At 43.7% G+C, this 12,448-nt stretch overlaps 2 protein-coding genes across 2 annotated transcripts; both read right to left on the minus strand.

The window, feature by feature from the left end:
* Positions 1-396: 396 nt before the first annotated feature.
* Positions 397-6,856, minus strand: sh3bp5la (SH3-binding domain protein 5-like, a). Its single transcript, XM_076736948.1, has 6 exons — positions 6,052-6,856; positions 5,495-5,557; positions 4,954-5,082; positions 3,591-3,755; positions 2,869-3,042; positions 397-2,602 (listed from the first exon to the last, which is right to left on the minus strand). Exons 1-6 carry the CDS (start codon positions 6,283-6,285, stop codon positions 2,057-2,059), a joined length of 1,311 nt encoding a protein of 436 aa, XP_076593063.1. The 5' UTR covers positions 6,286-6,856; the 3' UTR covers positions 397-2,056.
* A 777-nt stretch (positions 6,857-7,633) lies between these two features.
* On the minus strand, positions 7,634-10,709 carry mgat1a (alpha-1,3-mannosyl-glycoprotein 2-beta-N-acetylglucosaminyltransferase a). The gene is made up of 3 exons (XM_076736302.1): positions 10,485-10,709; positions 9,200-10,127; positions 7,634-8,952 (listed from the first exon to the last, which is right to left on the minus strand). Exons 2-3 carry the CDS (start codon positions 9,830-9,832, stop codon positions 8,254-8,256), a joined length of 1,332 nt encoding a protein of 443 aa, XP_076592417.1. The 5' UTR covers positions 9,833-10,127; positions 10,485-10,709; the 3' UTR covers positions 7,634-8,253.
* Positions 10,710-12,448: the final 1,739 nt, after the last annotated feature.

Below are 12,448 nucleotides of genomic sequence, written 5' to 3' on the forward strand. Positions count from 1 at the left end.
ACACGGATGGAGGTGCAGATATGGCGCTGTGGTATTAACAGTGACTACTTTGTTAAGCCTTTTCCTAAAGCCCTTTGGAGTTAAGTCAACGAAGCGGTAGTCAGTCATTTCTACAACACTGGTCATCTATTGAATCAAAGCCCTTCCTCTCCCCCTCTTGTGTCTTTCTCGCCATTCTCTGCTCCTCTCCTGGCATCTATTCTCAGATCAGCGTCGTGCTTCATATTTATACATCTGCTGAATAATTGAATGACGGCTGGGGAAGACATAACCTCTCCCTGTATCTCATCATGCTTCTCCTTGTATCTGGAAAAACACGAATTCACATCTAATCCTGCCCCTTAACATAGGACACTGCAGTCCTATAACATAAATATGGCAATCACAAAAGCCCAAGAAGTATGATCTGGTTTATTGGTTATACGTATGACAATGCATAATTTGGAAACAGTGCGTGACATTCTGACTAATTCACAAATGCCATTAAAAGGGCGAAGGCTACCTGTTAAGACAGAAGTGAAGGTGAGGCGTTTCAGATGATTTAAATACATACCTGTGGGTATCCGGAACATCTGTACAACAAACTTGTCAAATATTCAAATCAGCAACACATGTAACTGTACATGTCGATATTTTCCAGCTTTGTAATAATTACATACATTTACAAGTCATTTCTTGACTTTGTTGTTTTGCATCTTACACTTTGACAATCAAAGTACAATATGGTAAGAGAAAATACAGAAATCAAAACGAAAAATAACTCATAAACTCTTCAAGTCTCATCGGAAACGGCGCCTGGGCGCCTCAGATTATTCAGCTGCTTTGACAAATCATAACAGGGCACACATTTGTTCTTTAAATGGCTCTTAACAGAAGTACAGATGAGTTTACAACAAAGTACTACTCATGCTAAATTTGTTACTTGTTCTGTGTCAAGGCACACGTCAAATTACAGCAAGGGCAACTATTTTTTTTAAAAGGCAAACAGAAAGAGGAATTGCTGCCAAAGAAATCCACTTATACAAATGTAAACAATATCTAAATAATACAAATTTAGGAAAGGCTTTTGCATCAAAAGACTACAGTGTAATTACATAAAAACAAAAACATGGCTGAGCTTCATCATTAGCATTAGCTTCAATAGTGTCAGTGTTTGTTTCAGCATACACAGCCCTGAATACATGTCATAAATGTCTTGTTTAAATAGCCAACTAGGAGTGCATGCTGTCAGAGTGGGAGGGTCTACGGAGTGTTTTATCATCTTCAGACTTCATTCTGTTTATCATTTCAGGAATTTTCAAAAAACGCATTCTCTCGTGCCAAAAATAAAGCGCTACTGGCAGCATGTTACTGGAAATAAATATACGAAATGTGAATTCAAACATGCTTTCACTCTGCACTGACAGAGAACCGTTTTTGTCATTTTTCCCTTCACGCGAACTTGATGAGGGTGGACATGAGTGTGGATCTCAGCGTGTGTGTGTGTGTGTGTGTGTGTGTGAGTGTGTGGAGACGCCCTGCCACCCTCTACCTTGAAGCAATAGCTGATAAGACTCGACATGACTGGAGGGGAAACAGTGGAGGGATTTGTTTTCACCAGTCTCACCAAATTAGATCAGCGATTAGCCTGGGAAAATAAGAAACGATGCCTTTCTAAATATGTCTGTTGGAAAAGGGCTTTTGATCTTTCTTCGCTGTTCCTTCATGCTCAAGGAACAAATACTACCCAGAATTCCTCACAGGCAGCAAATATACAGTTTACTTGCCCTGGAGGGCTGAAAGCTCTTTAGATTTCAGGAGTGTTCTATCTAGGCTGCAATATTAACTATTAATCAGTGTCAGCTTTAGAATAATGTCAGTCAACATACGTGTGCTTATTTACACCGAGTATCATACACCTACAACTGCATCGCTGCAGTTTCGCATTTGCAGTTAATTCACTGTCTGATACTTTGGTTGGTACCTACTTGTTAGGGATGTTTACCCTAATTTGGACTTTTTTGATAGCTCACATTTTACTTTAGCGGCGTTTATAGCTGTTGAACCTACGAAAGCCTCACAAACTGAAGCTTCGGTGGTGCTGCTTGTAGAACTGCTGCTGGCGCTCTTTGGCGGATGTTTCCGTCAGCTTGTCTCTTCTATCGATCACTCCGCCTCTCTCTTTCTCCCCCTCGTCCCCAGTTACGCTCCCGACGTCGCTGAGGTCCCCGAGGTGCTCAATGGAGTCATATTTCTCCAGGTCGGAAGCGATGGTCTGCAGGCTGAAGACTGAAAGGGAATCCGACCCCGCCCGCTCCCTCTCCTTTTCATTCTCCTTCTCCTTGTATTTCTCCACCAGGTCGATGGCGGCATCCACTCGATCCGACCCCATTGCACCACCGCTGCAGGCCCCACCTTCTTTCTTCACTCTGATGTCCGACTCGGCTCCGACGGGGGGACTCCGCCCACCGCAGACCGTCGGGCATCCTCCCTCGGCCTGGTCCCTCCCCCTCTGGGCGTGGATCTGCTCGCTGATTTGTTCTAGGTTTCGCAGGGCGATGGAATAGCGGGTCTTCACTTTGGCCACCTGCTGTTCCAGCTGCAGCACTTTGGCCTTGTTCTCCTGGGGTCACACAGAGGGCACAGCAACTTTCATCATTAATTTCAACATTGATTTTATGCCACAGCCCACCGGTGACCTCTAGTAAATCCATAAGATACAGAATATATTACAGTATTTTTGTCAACTCAGCAGCACATGCATAACACAGCTACACAAACAAATGAGAAACTGGGGGTGACAGAGGAAAAGAGGCGCCGCACAGAACATCTCGTCCAGTACATGCTCCGGCTTTCACAAACAGAGGCACTGCTCTATGGCTGCATTACCTCCAGTATGTGGTTGAACTGGGCCTTGAGCTCAAAGTATGGTTTGGATTTAACGATGACCCTTTTGAGGGACTTCTGCAGCATCTGAACTCGAGCCTCGGCCTCCTGACAGGCGTGCGTGACACGCATGTGCTCCCTCTCGCTGCGGAGTCGCTCCTCCTCGGCTTCGTTCACCTGTGAGAGACACGCAGGAGCAGGGTGTTAGCAAGTACGCACACACATACACAAAGCAGAGGGCAGTGTGTGAATAAGAACAAGGCATGAAGCTCTCTCCTCACTGAATCACTCACTGCACTGAAGTTTGTCACAAAACCAAACAACAGTGAAACAGCTCAATGTACTCCATCAGTTCCACACATCAGAATGTCTGTTTACAGATCTTGGGGGGCACTGCTGCATGTGCAAAGGGCAGGATAACACACCTGATTCTCTGACTGATCTGTCGGCAGTGGGTAATGTGGGCAGCAGGTTTTAACAAAGCAGTGTGTGGAATTAAAAAAAAGGGATTTCTCTGGTTCTGTTGCACTGATCTTGATCCCTTTCAAACTGTCCATTGTGAGTCTGACAGTGTCTTTTATTCTTGTTTCACTCTTATGTCACCCACCATGTTTTTCGAGTCACTCTCATTTTTTTGTTCATTGTTCTAACATGTGTCATCCCATTTCAGACACCATCGCATCATTTAACACCATTGTTTTTGTGTCCCTCCTCCTCCTTGTTACCTTGGAGGTAGCGTGGTTGAGCATCTCCTGCCAGGTGGGATCCAGGGTGTTCTTCCCATCAGCCATCAGGCCCTGCTCTGCCACATAGACCATCTCCCTGGCAGCTGTGTGCATGGAGACTGCCCTCTCGTAGCTCAAAGCTGCCTTCTGGGTCTCCTGCTGTGCCTTCAGAGAGCAGACAAACCTTTTACAGTCTACAGAAGTGGAATGTGAAAAGGACACAACCCTTCGTTCTGTTAGGTCCAATTCAATAAGATGTCTGTCAAGCTGTATTTGTAAGTCATAGTTTTTGACATAAAATGTTTTAAGTTTAATGACATTTAGTGCATCAGGCCAACAAATGTACAATCAGGCAAGTAAAGGAGAACAATCAATAATCTTTCAAACATCTCGATTTAAATTTGTATATTTAACTCTTAAAGATTTCCCAAAGGGCAAATCTCACACAGCTAGAGCTCCTACAGGAACAAAGCAAGTGTCTCGTGTCCAGATTGTGTGCAGGGCTACATCCAGTTAAGACGGATCACACTTCACATCTGGCATTAGAATGAATCTCACATGCATATTGAATGAGTTCTCTTCCCTGCTCAGGTGTCCTTCAGTGGTCCTTCAGTGCAGACTGGAATGCACTTGCAGTATTATGTGAACAAATGTGTCCCTGGCCACCTCCAAATGCTGTCTGAGCAATCAGATCCCAAATTTTATTATACGGTGTATTTTGGGAGCCACTCCTGCATTTGAGAGCTTTTCACTTGCGATCAGCTCACCCCAAGATGCATTTTCCTGCAGTGCTGAACAGGACCAAAGGGTGAGGTTGAGTTTGCAGAGCCAAACCAAGGAAATGAAACAACATTCAATTTGATGTATGTTTGTATTTGGTCCATGCCGATTCACACTGGCCAATTAAAACAAAACAAGTAAAATTGTTTTCTCTGACTCTCAGCAAATCTAGTCTCTGGCTTGCACTGAGGCTAGAACTTAAGGCGCGTTCCCACCAAACACTTTCAGTACAGTACCCTTGAAACCCCTACAAAACTCTACCTAAACCCTAGATCTGCTTTGGGTTTCCAGCACAGGCAGTACTCTTAAAAGAAGGCAGACAATCAACGATTGACGATGACAATAAAAACGCAAAAATAATGGTCCTAATGTGTAACAAACTGAACTGGACTGCTTGGTAGAAACACAGGTTTAGGTACCAAGGTAATCAATGGCAGGTCTATGCACTATATTCACTGAAGTGTAGTAAACCCCTGCATCTCAACTTAGCAAACTGCACAGACTTCTCAAGCTTTCTTAAACAACAATATTTTAAACACGTGGGACACATTCAAACATTTTTAGACATATGGCTTGAGTGTACCTCTTTCGCAAGGCGCCGAGCCTCATAGTAGGGTCTTGCTTTTTCAATGCAGCCACCCAGCTGAGAGCTCTGAGCGTTTAGCTTCCTGGCAGACTCTGTGAGGATCTTCCGGTATCCTGATCTGGCATCCTAGATGGTTAATGCATGAAAATGACTAGATTAGATTTACCTGCCATGGAGTGACTGATTAGAGTTCAGGGGGAGTATGAGTCAGTTCACTGAGCGTCACACTATAAGCACGGACACATTTTCCATTTTAAGAGATCTGACTTTTCCAGGCTTAATGCTTAGAGTTATTGAAAACACCATGATTACATCGGTTAGCTCATTTCTGGGCAGACTACTAAAATATTTAACAACAGAGACAGACTCTCAAGAAATTCCCAGGGTGGCAGTAAATGTGTTTTTTCCACATTTCTCATGAGCTTTACATTGTCAAAATCAAAGCATTTTTATTCAGTCTGTTTTCCATATTTTTCAGTCATGTGTAGGAAGACTGAACAAGTGCCTCTAATTGGGTGGGAATTGTATTTTTACTTACATCCAACTGCAGTTCTAGTCTGTTGATTTCTGCACTGGCTTCATTGAGATGTTCCAACTCTTCCTGTGGGGAAAAAAATAATATTGCACTGCTTTAGGCCCTTATCAACAACTACAAAACTACATTACATATCCTTCTAACACATGCAGGCTGGTCGAAATCAGCTCCAGTTTGGATCTCATGTATTATAATATGCGATAACGTTGCACTTGATTGAATTTAAGACATCAGTAATGCAAGCGAGACACCAGCTGGAAGAACGAAATGTACTTCACAGATATCACAGTATGGTGCAATTTTGTGTCCACTGACAAGATAATCACTTTTGATCTGACAACCAAATTTGCGCAGATTATAGTATCATAAAATTAACACAAAGCACAGTAAAATTAATCATCAAAATGTTTTTATTTCGATACATTTACCTCTCAACCAAAAGAATCACCCATCCAGGTACCGTTAACAATCATTACCGCCTTGCTCATTAACATGTCAATCCAGCTTGATGGAAGGTTAAACGATCACTAACGGAGCAAACATTAGCCGCTGGCTCATACCTGGATCCTGGGGTCCAGTTCCTCCTCGTAGGGGCTGTGTAACTGCTCTGCCACGCATTTTTGTTTTTCGCTTTCGCCCTCCTCGCAGGTGTCCCTGCGCGCCGTATCTAATGCGTTTCCATTAGTTTCGGCGGCTTTGACCTCCTCATCCTCACCGGGAATAACCTCCCTCCAGTCCCCAGCATCTGACTCCCCGGACCCGGCGGGGCTCTCTCGCAAGTCGCCTGGCTCCATTCCAGGCCAAACGTTTTCGCTAGCAGCAGCGTTAGCTAAGGTTGCTTCGCCAGCAAACGTGGTGGCTAATTAATCTAAAAGGCCGCTCCTATTAACAACAGTGTCATTCAAAAGGGGCAAATTATACAACAATTCCACTTGTGGCGACTGTTGTAGAGTCTGCAATCTGCCATATCAAATCTCACCGAGACACGAACCCACTGAAGCCAGCCTCGCCTGCAGCGTAGCACGCTAGCAGGCTAACGCCGCCAGTAAGAATTTAACGGCTGCTTTACAGCAAACAGGTGAGAACAAATAACTATCATGAGAGGAAAAGTAAAAGGAGGCCCATCACTCCGTCCCCCCATAACGAGTGTTTCTTCCTCCATCTCTTACCGGCGCTTCGTTACTTTAGCTAGGCTAGCTAGCTAGCAGTTTCGGTCTCACATCATCATTACAAATGAGGTAAACAGACGAGTATTAGCGTTACTTCGCAAACGGACGCGCTGCAACGTTTGGGCCGTGGCGGCTACCGTAGACACTACCAACGCTGTCAGATAGAGATGAACTGATTCCTGTCACGCGTACTGCAAATTTATCTCATCGCTGTTTCCCAGAAATGTAATATTTGACAAATACTACAGCTCTCTCATGTAACTTCCCTTGTGTAGCATTAAAATCATCTGATTCCACTTTGTCCGACAGTACCTCATACATTCTTTATCTGCTAGTTATTTGGATATATGATCGATACACAGTCCAATATTCCAACTAGCGACAATTCAGTGTTTTTATGGCTGCACTGTTCCGTCATATAAATATATTTTAATGCCTTGTGCATCATGTTTACACAGTAGGAGGGCTGAGAGGATCACAATAGAGCTCATAATCTATAATTCATTGACCTGCCATACCGTCATACTGATGTCATCACCACCTCTTGTACTGAATGTTTTATTTTGCTCTGGTTAGTTTCATTTTCCTGAAACTCTCACTGGCTGCATTGTCTCATTGTTTCACACATTTTTCTTGAAAGCCATACTGGTTGAAAATCACACTGATTGTACTGTTTGATTGTTCCGTGGTTTCATTTTTGCTGTATAGATTTTTATTTTCTATTCTATTGTTAGATTCTTTTCTATTTGATCGGTTGGTTCTGTGTATGTGACAATAAAACAAAAAAATCAGCATCACAGATTCAGTGTCTGTGGAAAATTGGAGCTCTACTAAAACTTAAACATAACTTCCTAAGTGGATATTATCAGCTGGCAATAACTGTACTGCTTTATGATAGTATGAACAAAGAGCATGGTATTTTAACTGAATGAAGCAACTCATTAAAAAGCAAAATTGTGTATTGTTTTTTATTCCCAAAAATACAAACACACAAATGTTGAAGTCTGTAAGGTAACAAACCTGCAAGGAGTACAACATTGGAGAATGATTGAGCAAAATTATTTGATGTTAAAATGTAAGCGGGAAGGGACAAACAATGAGAATCAATTGACAGATTATACTGCAGTATGACCAGTCACCACCACCATAAGCAACCATACCACAGGTTATGATTTTATATTTGTATATTCAGACATAAACAGTTCATATGGGCCTCCAGAAATGGCAAATAATTTAAAACAAAAGCGGCAAACTCAGTAATTGCATTGGATGCGTTAATGAATGTCATGTGCACAATTAGCATAATATAAAAATAGATCTCTGGTGAATAACAGCAGTTCTGTCTAACAAACTGTTTAGGCTGTATCCTAAATTTTAAGAAATATTTTGGAATAGTGAAAAAGCCCTGAGTGGCATTGGCAATAACCTCTACACCAGAAAGAGGGACAATCCATTCTGCATTATGAAAGACAATAAACTAGAGTACTTATCATTCAATCAAAGAGAAACTTTAAGAACACCAGTCTTTGGTTTGGAATGCTTTCTCCAACACACATTTAGAAAAAGGCTTCACACAGGCTTTCTTCTGGATTATCAGCTCCAGGTGGTATCATACTGGGTCCACCCTGGAGGAGGGGCTAAGAAGATTCTGTGTCCTCTTGAGATGAAACTGACAATCCCTCTGTATCCTGTCCTAGGGACTCCAGACTTGAAGTCATCCATGATTCCCAGGTTTTTGGCCAGCACTTTGAAACTGTCCTTAGTTGAGTACTGAAGGCGGAAGGGCCCAGGACCTTTCAGCTGCCCCTGCTTAACATCTTCATATGTGACCACTGGAGCACTGTAAACTTCCTTCTCAAAAACATTTCTGTACTTCTCCTCCTTCAAGTAACTCAGGTCTAACTTGGTGAAAGGCACAAATTCAGCATTCAGTTTAATGTAACGCAGGTACTTGTCATAAAACTGGCCCAGACTCACACCTTGTCGGCCAAAGGTCAAAGTTCGTGAGATCTCGGGGCGTATACAGGCACGGTTGCGGCGCTGCTCTGGCTGGCGCATCCAGTCGTCCCAGAATGAAGCGGGCCACTTGGGCTCCAGCTCCTCCCACACCTCCTTGAGGAGCATCCACCCCAGACCGGGAAAGAAGTCAGTCCGGTAGAGTAGGTTAGCCTTGCCTGGATCAACATAGCCATCCCTGCCATTGTCATTCCAGGCTGACGCACACCACAGGCTGGGGTCAGATTTCAGGAGTGGCAGCAAGGCTCGGAAGTACTCAAAGAAGTCTGGCGCCACCTAGAGTAGAAGATAAATAATTAAATTCCAGTTAATAAACCCCCTGTCAACAAGTGAATTCAACTGGTTTAAGGTCATGGCGACGTAACAGGTGTGAAATATGGAACTTAGGCATTGTTTTTTCACTGATAAATATATTTCTAAATAATGAACATTTACATTTATCCATGGGCTTTTGAATTGTATGAAATACTTATAAAAGCATTAACTGGAGAAATTGAATGCTACTAATTGATAACATGATTACCTCCAGGTCATCCTCTACAATCACAACAGAGGAATGAGAGAGGGTCTTGAACACTTGGTTGAGAGCCCAGCGGTAATGCCTGGAAATTTTGTAGTAACCCTGAAACTTCTTGTGCTGTGGCTGCACAGCGATATTTGACAAGTCCGGCTGTTTCAGATGGGTCACTTGATCTCCATAAGAACGAATCACCTCAGCTGTCTCGGCATGTCCGCAGTCCTGACTTACAATGATTGGGTAAAGCTCTGCTGAAGGCCGGTGCTCCAGCAGTTTGTCCAAGCAGCGCCTCACTGTGACCCTGTTGCAGGCGATTACCAGGATAGGAATGACAGGCTGACGGGGGACGACAACCTTTGGTCTGTCTCTGTTTGATGGCTCCCACAGTGACTGATGATTCTGGATCTGCAGCAGGATTTTCTTCTGCATTTCAAGCTCTGCTTCGAACGTGTCTGCCATTCGGAGCACGTCTCCCACCACATCATTGGTAGGCCCTTCGCCCAGTCTTCTGTGATCTCGGCCAGGCTCGCTTGGCTCGCCGGGTGGGGGTCTTCCCCACAGCAGAAGCACCAATATGGCATTCCAGGTGATGAACAGGAACGTACCACAAAGAATAAGAGAGCCTCTCTTGTGGAGCATGGCACAGAAACTCAAAGGGTGGGAGGTGGTTTCAAGAGGACAGGGTCTGAATAGAAAGACGTGTCCTTGTTACAGACAACAGGATGGGGATAAGGGAAGGACAGCCTGTGTACCATCACAAGCATATGATCAGAGATCGGGAGTTGCACCTTGTTGACACACTGCGCAGTAATCTAAGTTACACAATACGGTGTCAATGAAGGCAAAGATGGACGAACTATGTTGAGGGGCAGCACACATCTTGGAGGAAAGTTCTGATTCTGACAGATCCTCAACTTTCAATATCCTCTTCTGTCTGAAATAAAAAGAAAACATGGTACTTTAAGAAAAGAAAGGCTGCAATAAAAGTCAAAGAGGAAATAACACGTGAGCAACAAGATTCTTTAACGTGACATGAAACTAGGAAGTCAGGCGAGTTTATGTAAATTTCTATGGGAAGGTGCCTCATGGAGTGATGATTCACCCTAACGGTCTCCGATCGATCTTATCACCTGTGGCTGCCTCGCCAAATGAGCCGTGCGGCGTGTCAAAGAAGACTGAAAAACAACCATAAACACTGACTTTCGACCTCGCTGTCGTCAGCGCTGCTCGGCGGACAGGATATCTGTAAATACAGTCGCTCGAGGAGGAGCGTGTTGAAATTAGCCCTTACCCTGACGGTGAGACCACTTCTTCCTCTTGTGGCCATTTCTCCGCGTTTCTTCGATGACAGCCAGCAAAGTTAAACGACGGGAGCCGAGAGGCGTTGCGGAGCCGTTGGAAAGCCGTTATCTTGCTTGTTTTCCGGCTATCAAAGCCAACTTGGCGCTGCTTAGTTTCTCTTGTTTCTCGCAAGAATGGAAGAAGAGGAGGAGAGAAAGTAACACGACGACTTCCTGGGTATCGGGCAGTCACGGGAAGTCCCGCCTTAACCGTCACCTCGAGAAATTACACAACACTTTGACGTCTGGGCTACCCTCCGCGGAGCTAATTAAGATGCCCATGTAAAGAGATATTGTCTGCTTTCATATTCCGCGACTTAAGAAATATGGAAATTAAGAGCGAGAGAGAGAAAGAGAGGGAGAGAGAGAGGCTGAAGGGAAAACAACGGGTTTCAGATGTAGATTAATGTCTTTTCTGTAGAGAAATGCATGCAATTCCCAGCGGTCTCAAGGGATGAAACGTAAATGCTCAGTGGAGGAATCCTCATTTCCTTTCTTTTTCCCTGATGTCAAACAAGCAGCACACAACAGTGACTGATGAGATGAGGGTGGAACTAATTTATATTGTTTTTGCATTTCTTTTAAATATCTACAGGGTGTTTCAGCAGCAATGGTCGACTGTAATGAAGTACAGTAACGCTAACCGTACTAGTGTCTAATGTAAGTAACATTTGGCTAAAGGAAAGGGAAAAGAGGGACACTATGCTGCGAACCTGACTCTGTCCAAACGTAACACATCACGCCTACCAGCACCTTTCACTTAGTGGCATACAATACCTCGTTTCTTTAATACATGCAAAAAAAAAAAAAAAAAAAAAAAAAAAAAAAAGGTTTAAAAACGGTAATTCACCTCATTTTACGGAGGCGTACGTGCCAAACTGTAGCTTGGGTGGTACCGGTTGCCTGGCAACCAGCCAGACTTCAGGAAGTTACTGGTTCCAGCCAGTTGGGCACTAATCCCCTTTAAATGGCCATTCGTGGTTTTTACTAGTAGATTTTTATTCACATTAAACAAACAAGATAAAACATGTCAATTAGGGAGCTTTGGAGGTACAGGCAGGCACTCGCCTGGGCTGGCTGTTTCCAGTCTTTATGCTAAGCCAGGCTAATCGGCAAAAGTGTCGGCAAAACAGGGCTAAAATGTCAAACTTTCCTTGAAACTCTAATTTGAGGCAGTTTTGTTCTTAAACTGTTTCTCAATTCCATTTCAAGTTCTTTTCCTCTGCTCCACAATTCAAAGGAAGATATGGCATTTTTACTTTTTTCACTCCATTTAATTGCAAATTATTCCACGACGTTTGCAAAATAAGCTTTTGTGCAAAACCTACAGGGTTTCAACTTACAAAGACATGTCCTGCCATTATTTTGACTATCCCCCAGGACGACTAGAATATTTAAAGTGACATATAGGATAATAAGTAATACATTTGTTTGATGTTTTACAGGTGTTTATTGTGACAGTATTGCATTACCAACTTTTCATTAAGTACTACAGCAATAAAGTGCTCAAAAGTTGTTGTCTTATATCACTGGGTTGAAGTCCAAACGTGGGTTGTGTTTTGTGAAAGCCAAGTAAAAGTCAATAAATAAGGTTGGATCACAGTGTGTATTTTTGGTGCTGAGGCCTTGGACTCTCGGTCAGTCAGGTCTGTCCTCTGTGACACTTTGTCCAGAGCCGGAGGTGTCCTCTGCGGAGACGAGGTCAGTGGGACTGTGGATTTGTCCGTCTGCCTGAAAGAGGACGTCCAAAATTATTACATATAACTAAACCAGTAACACAATAATGGGATGTGCTCTGATTGATCAGTCTGAGGTTGCTCACCTGCAGGGCGTCGTGTCGGATGTTTTCCTCATCCTGTTGGTTAAGTAGATGCTGTGGCGCATCGTCGGGGCCGCTGCTGGACCTACACAGCAC

The sequence above is a fragment of the Chaetodon auriga genome, chromosome 8, assembly GCF_051107435.1.
Source record: "Chaetodon auriga isolate fChaAug3 chromosome 8, fChaAug3.hap1, whole genome shotgun sequence".
NCBI lineage: Eukaryota > Metazoa > Chordata > Actinopteri > Chaetodontiformes > Chaetodontidae > Chaetodon > Chaetodon auriga.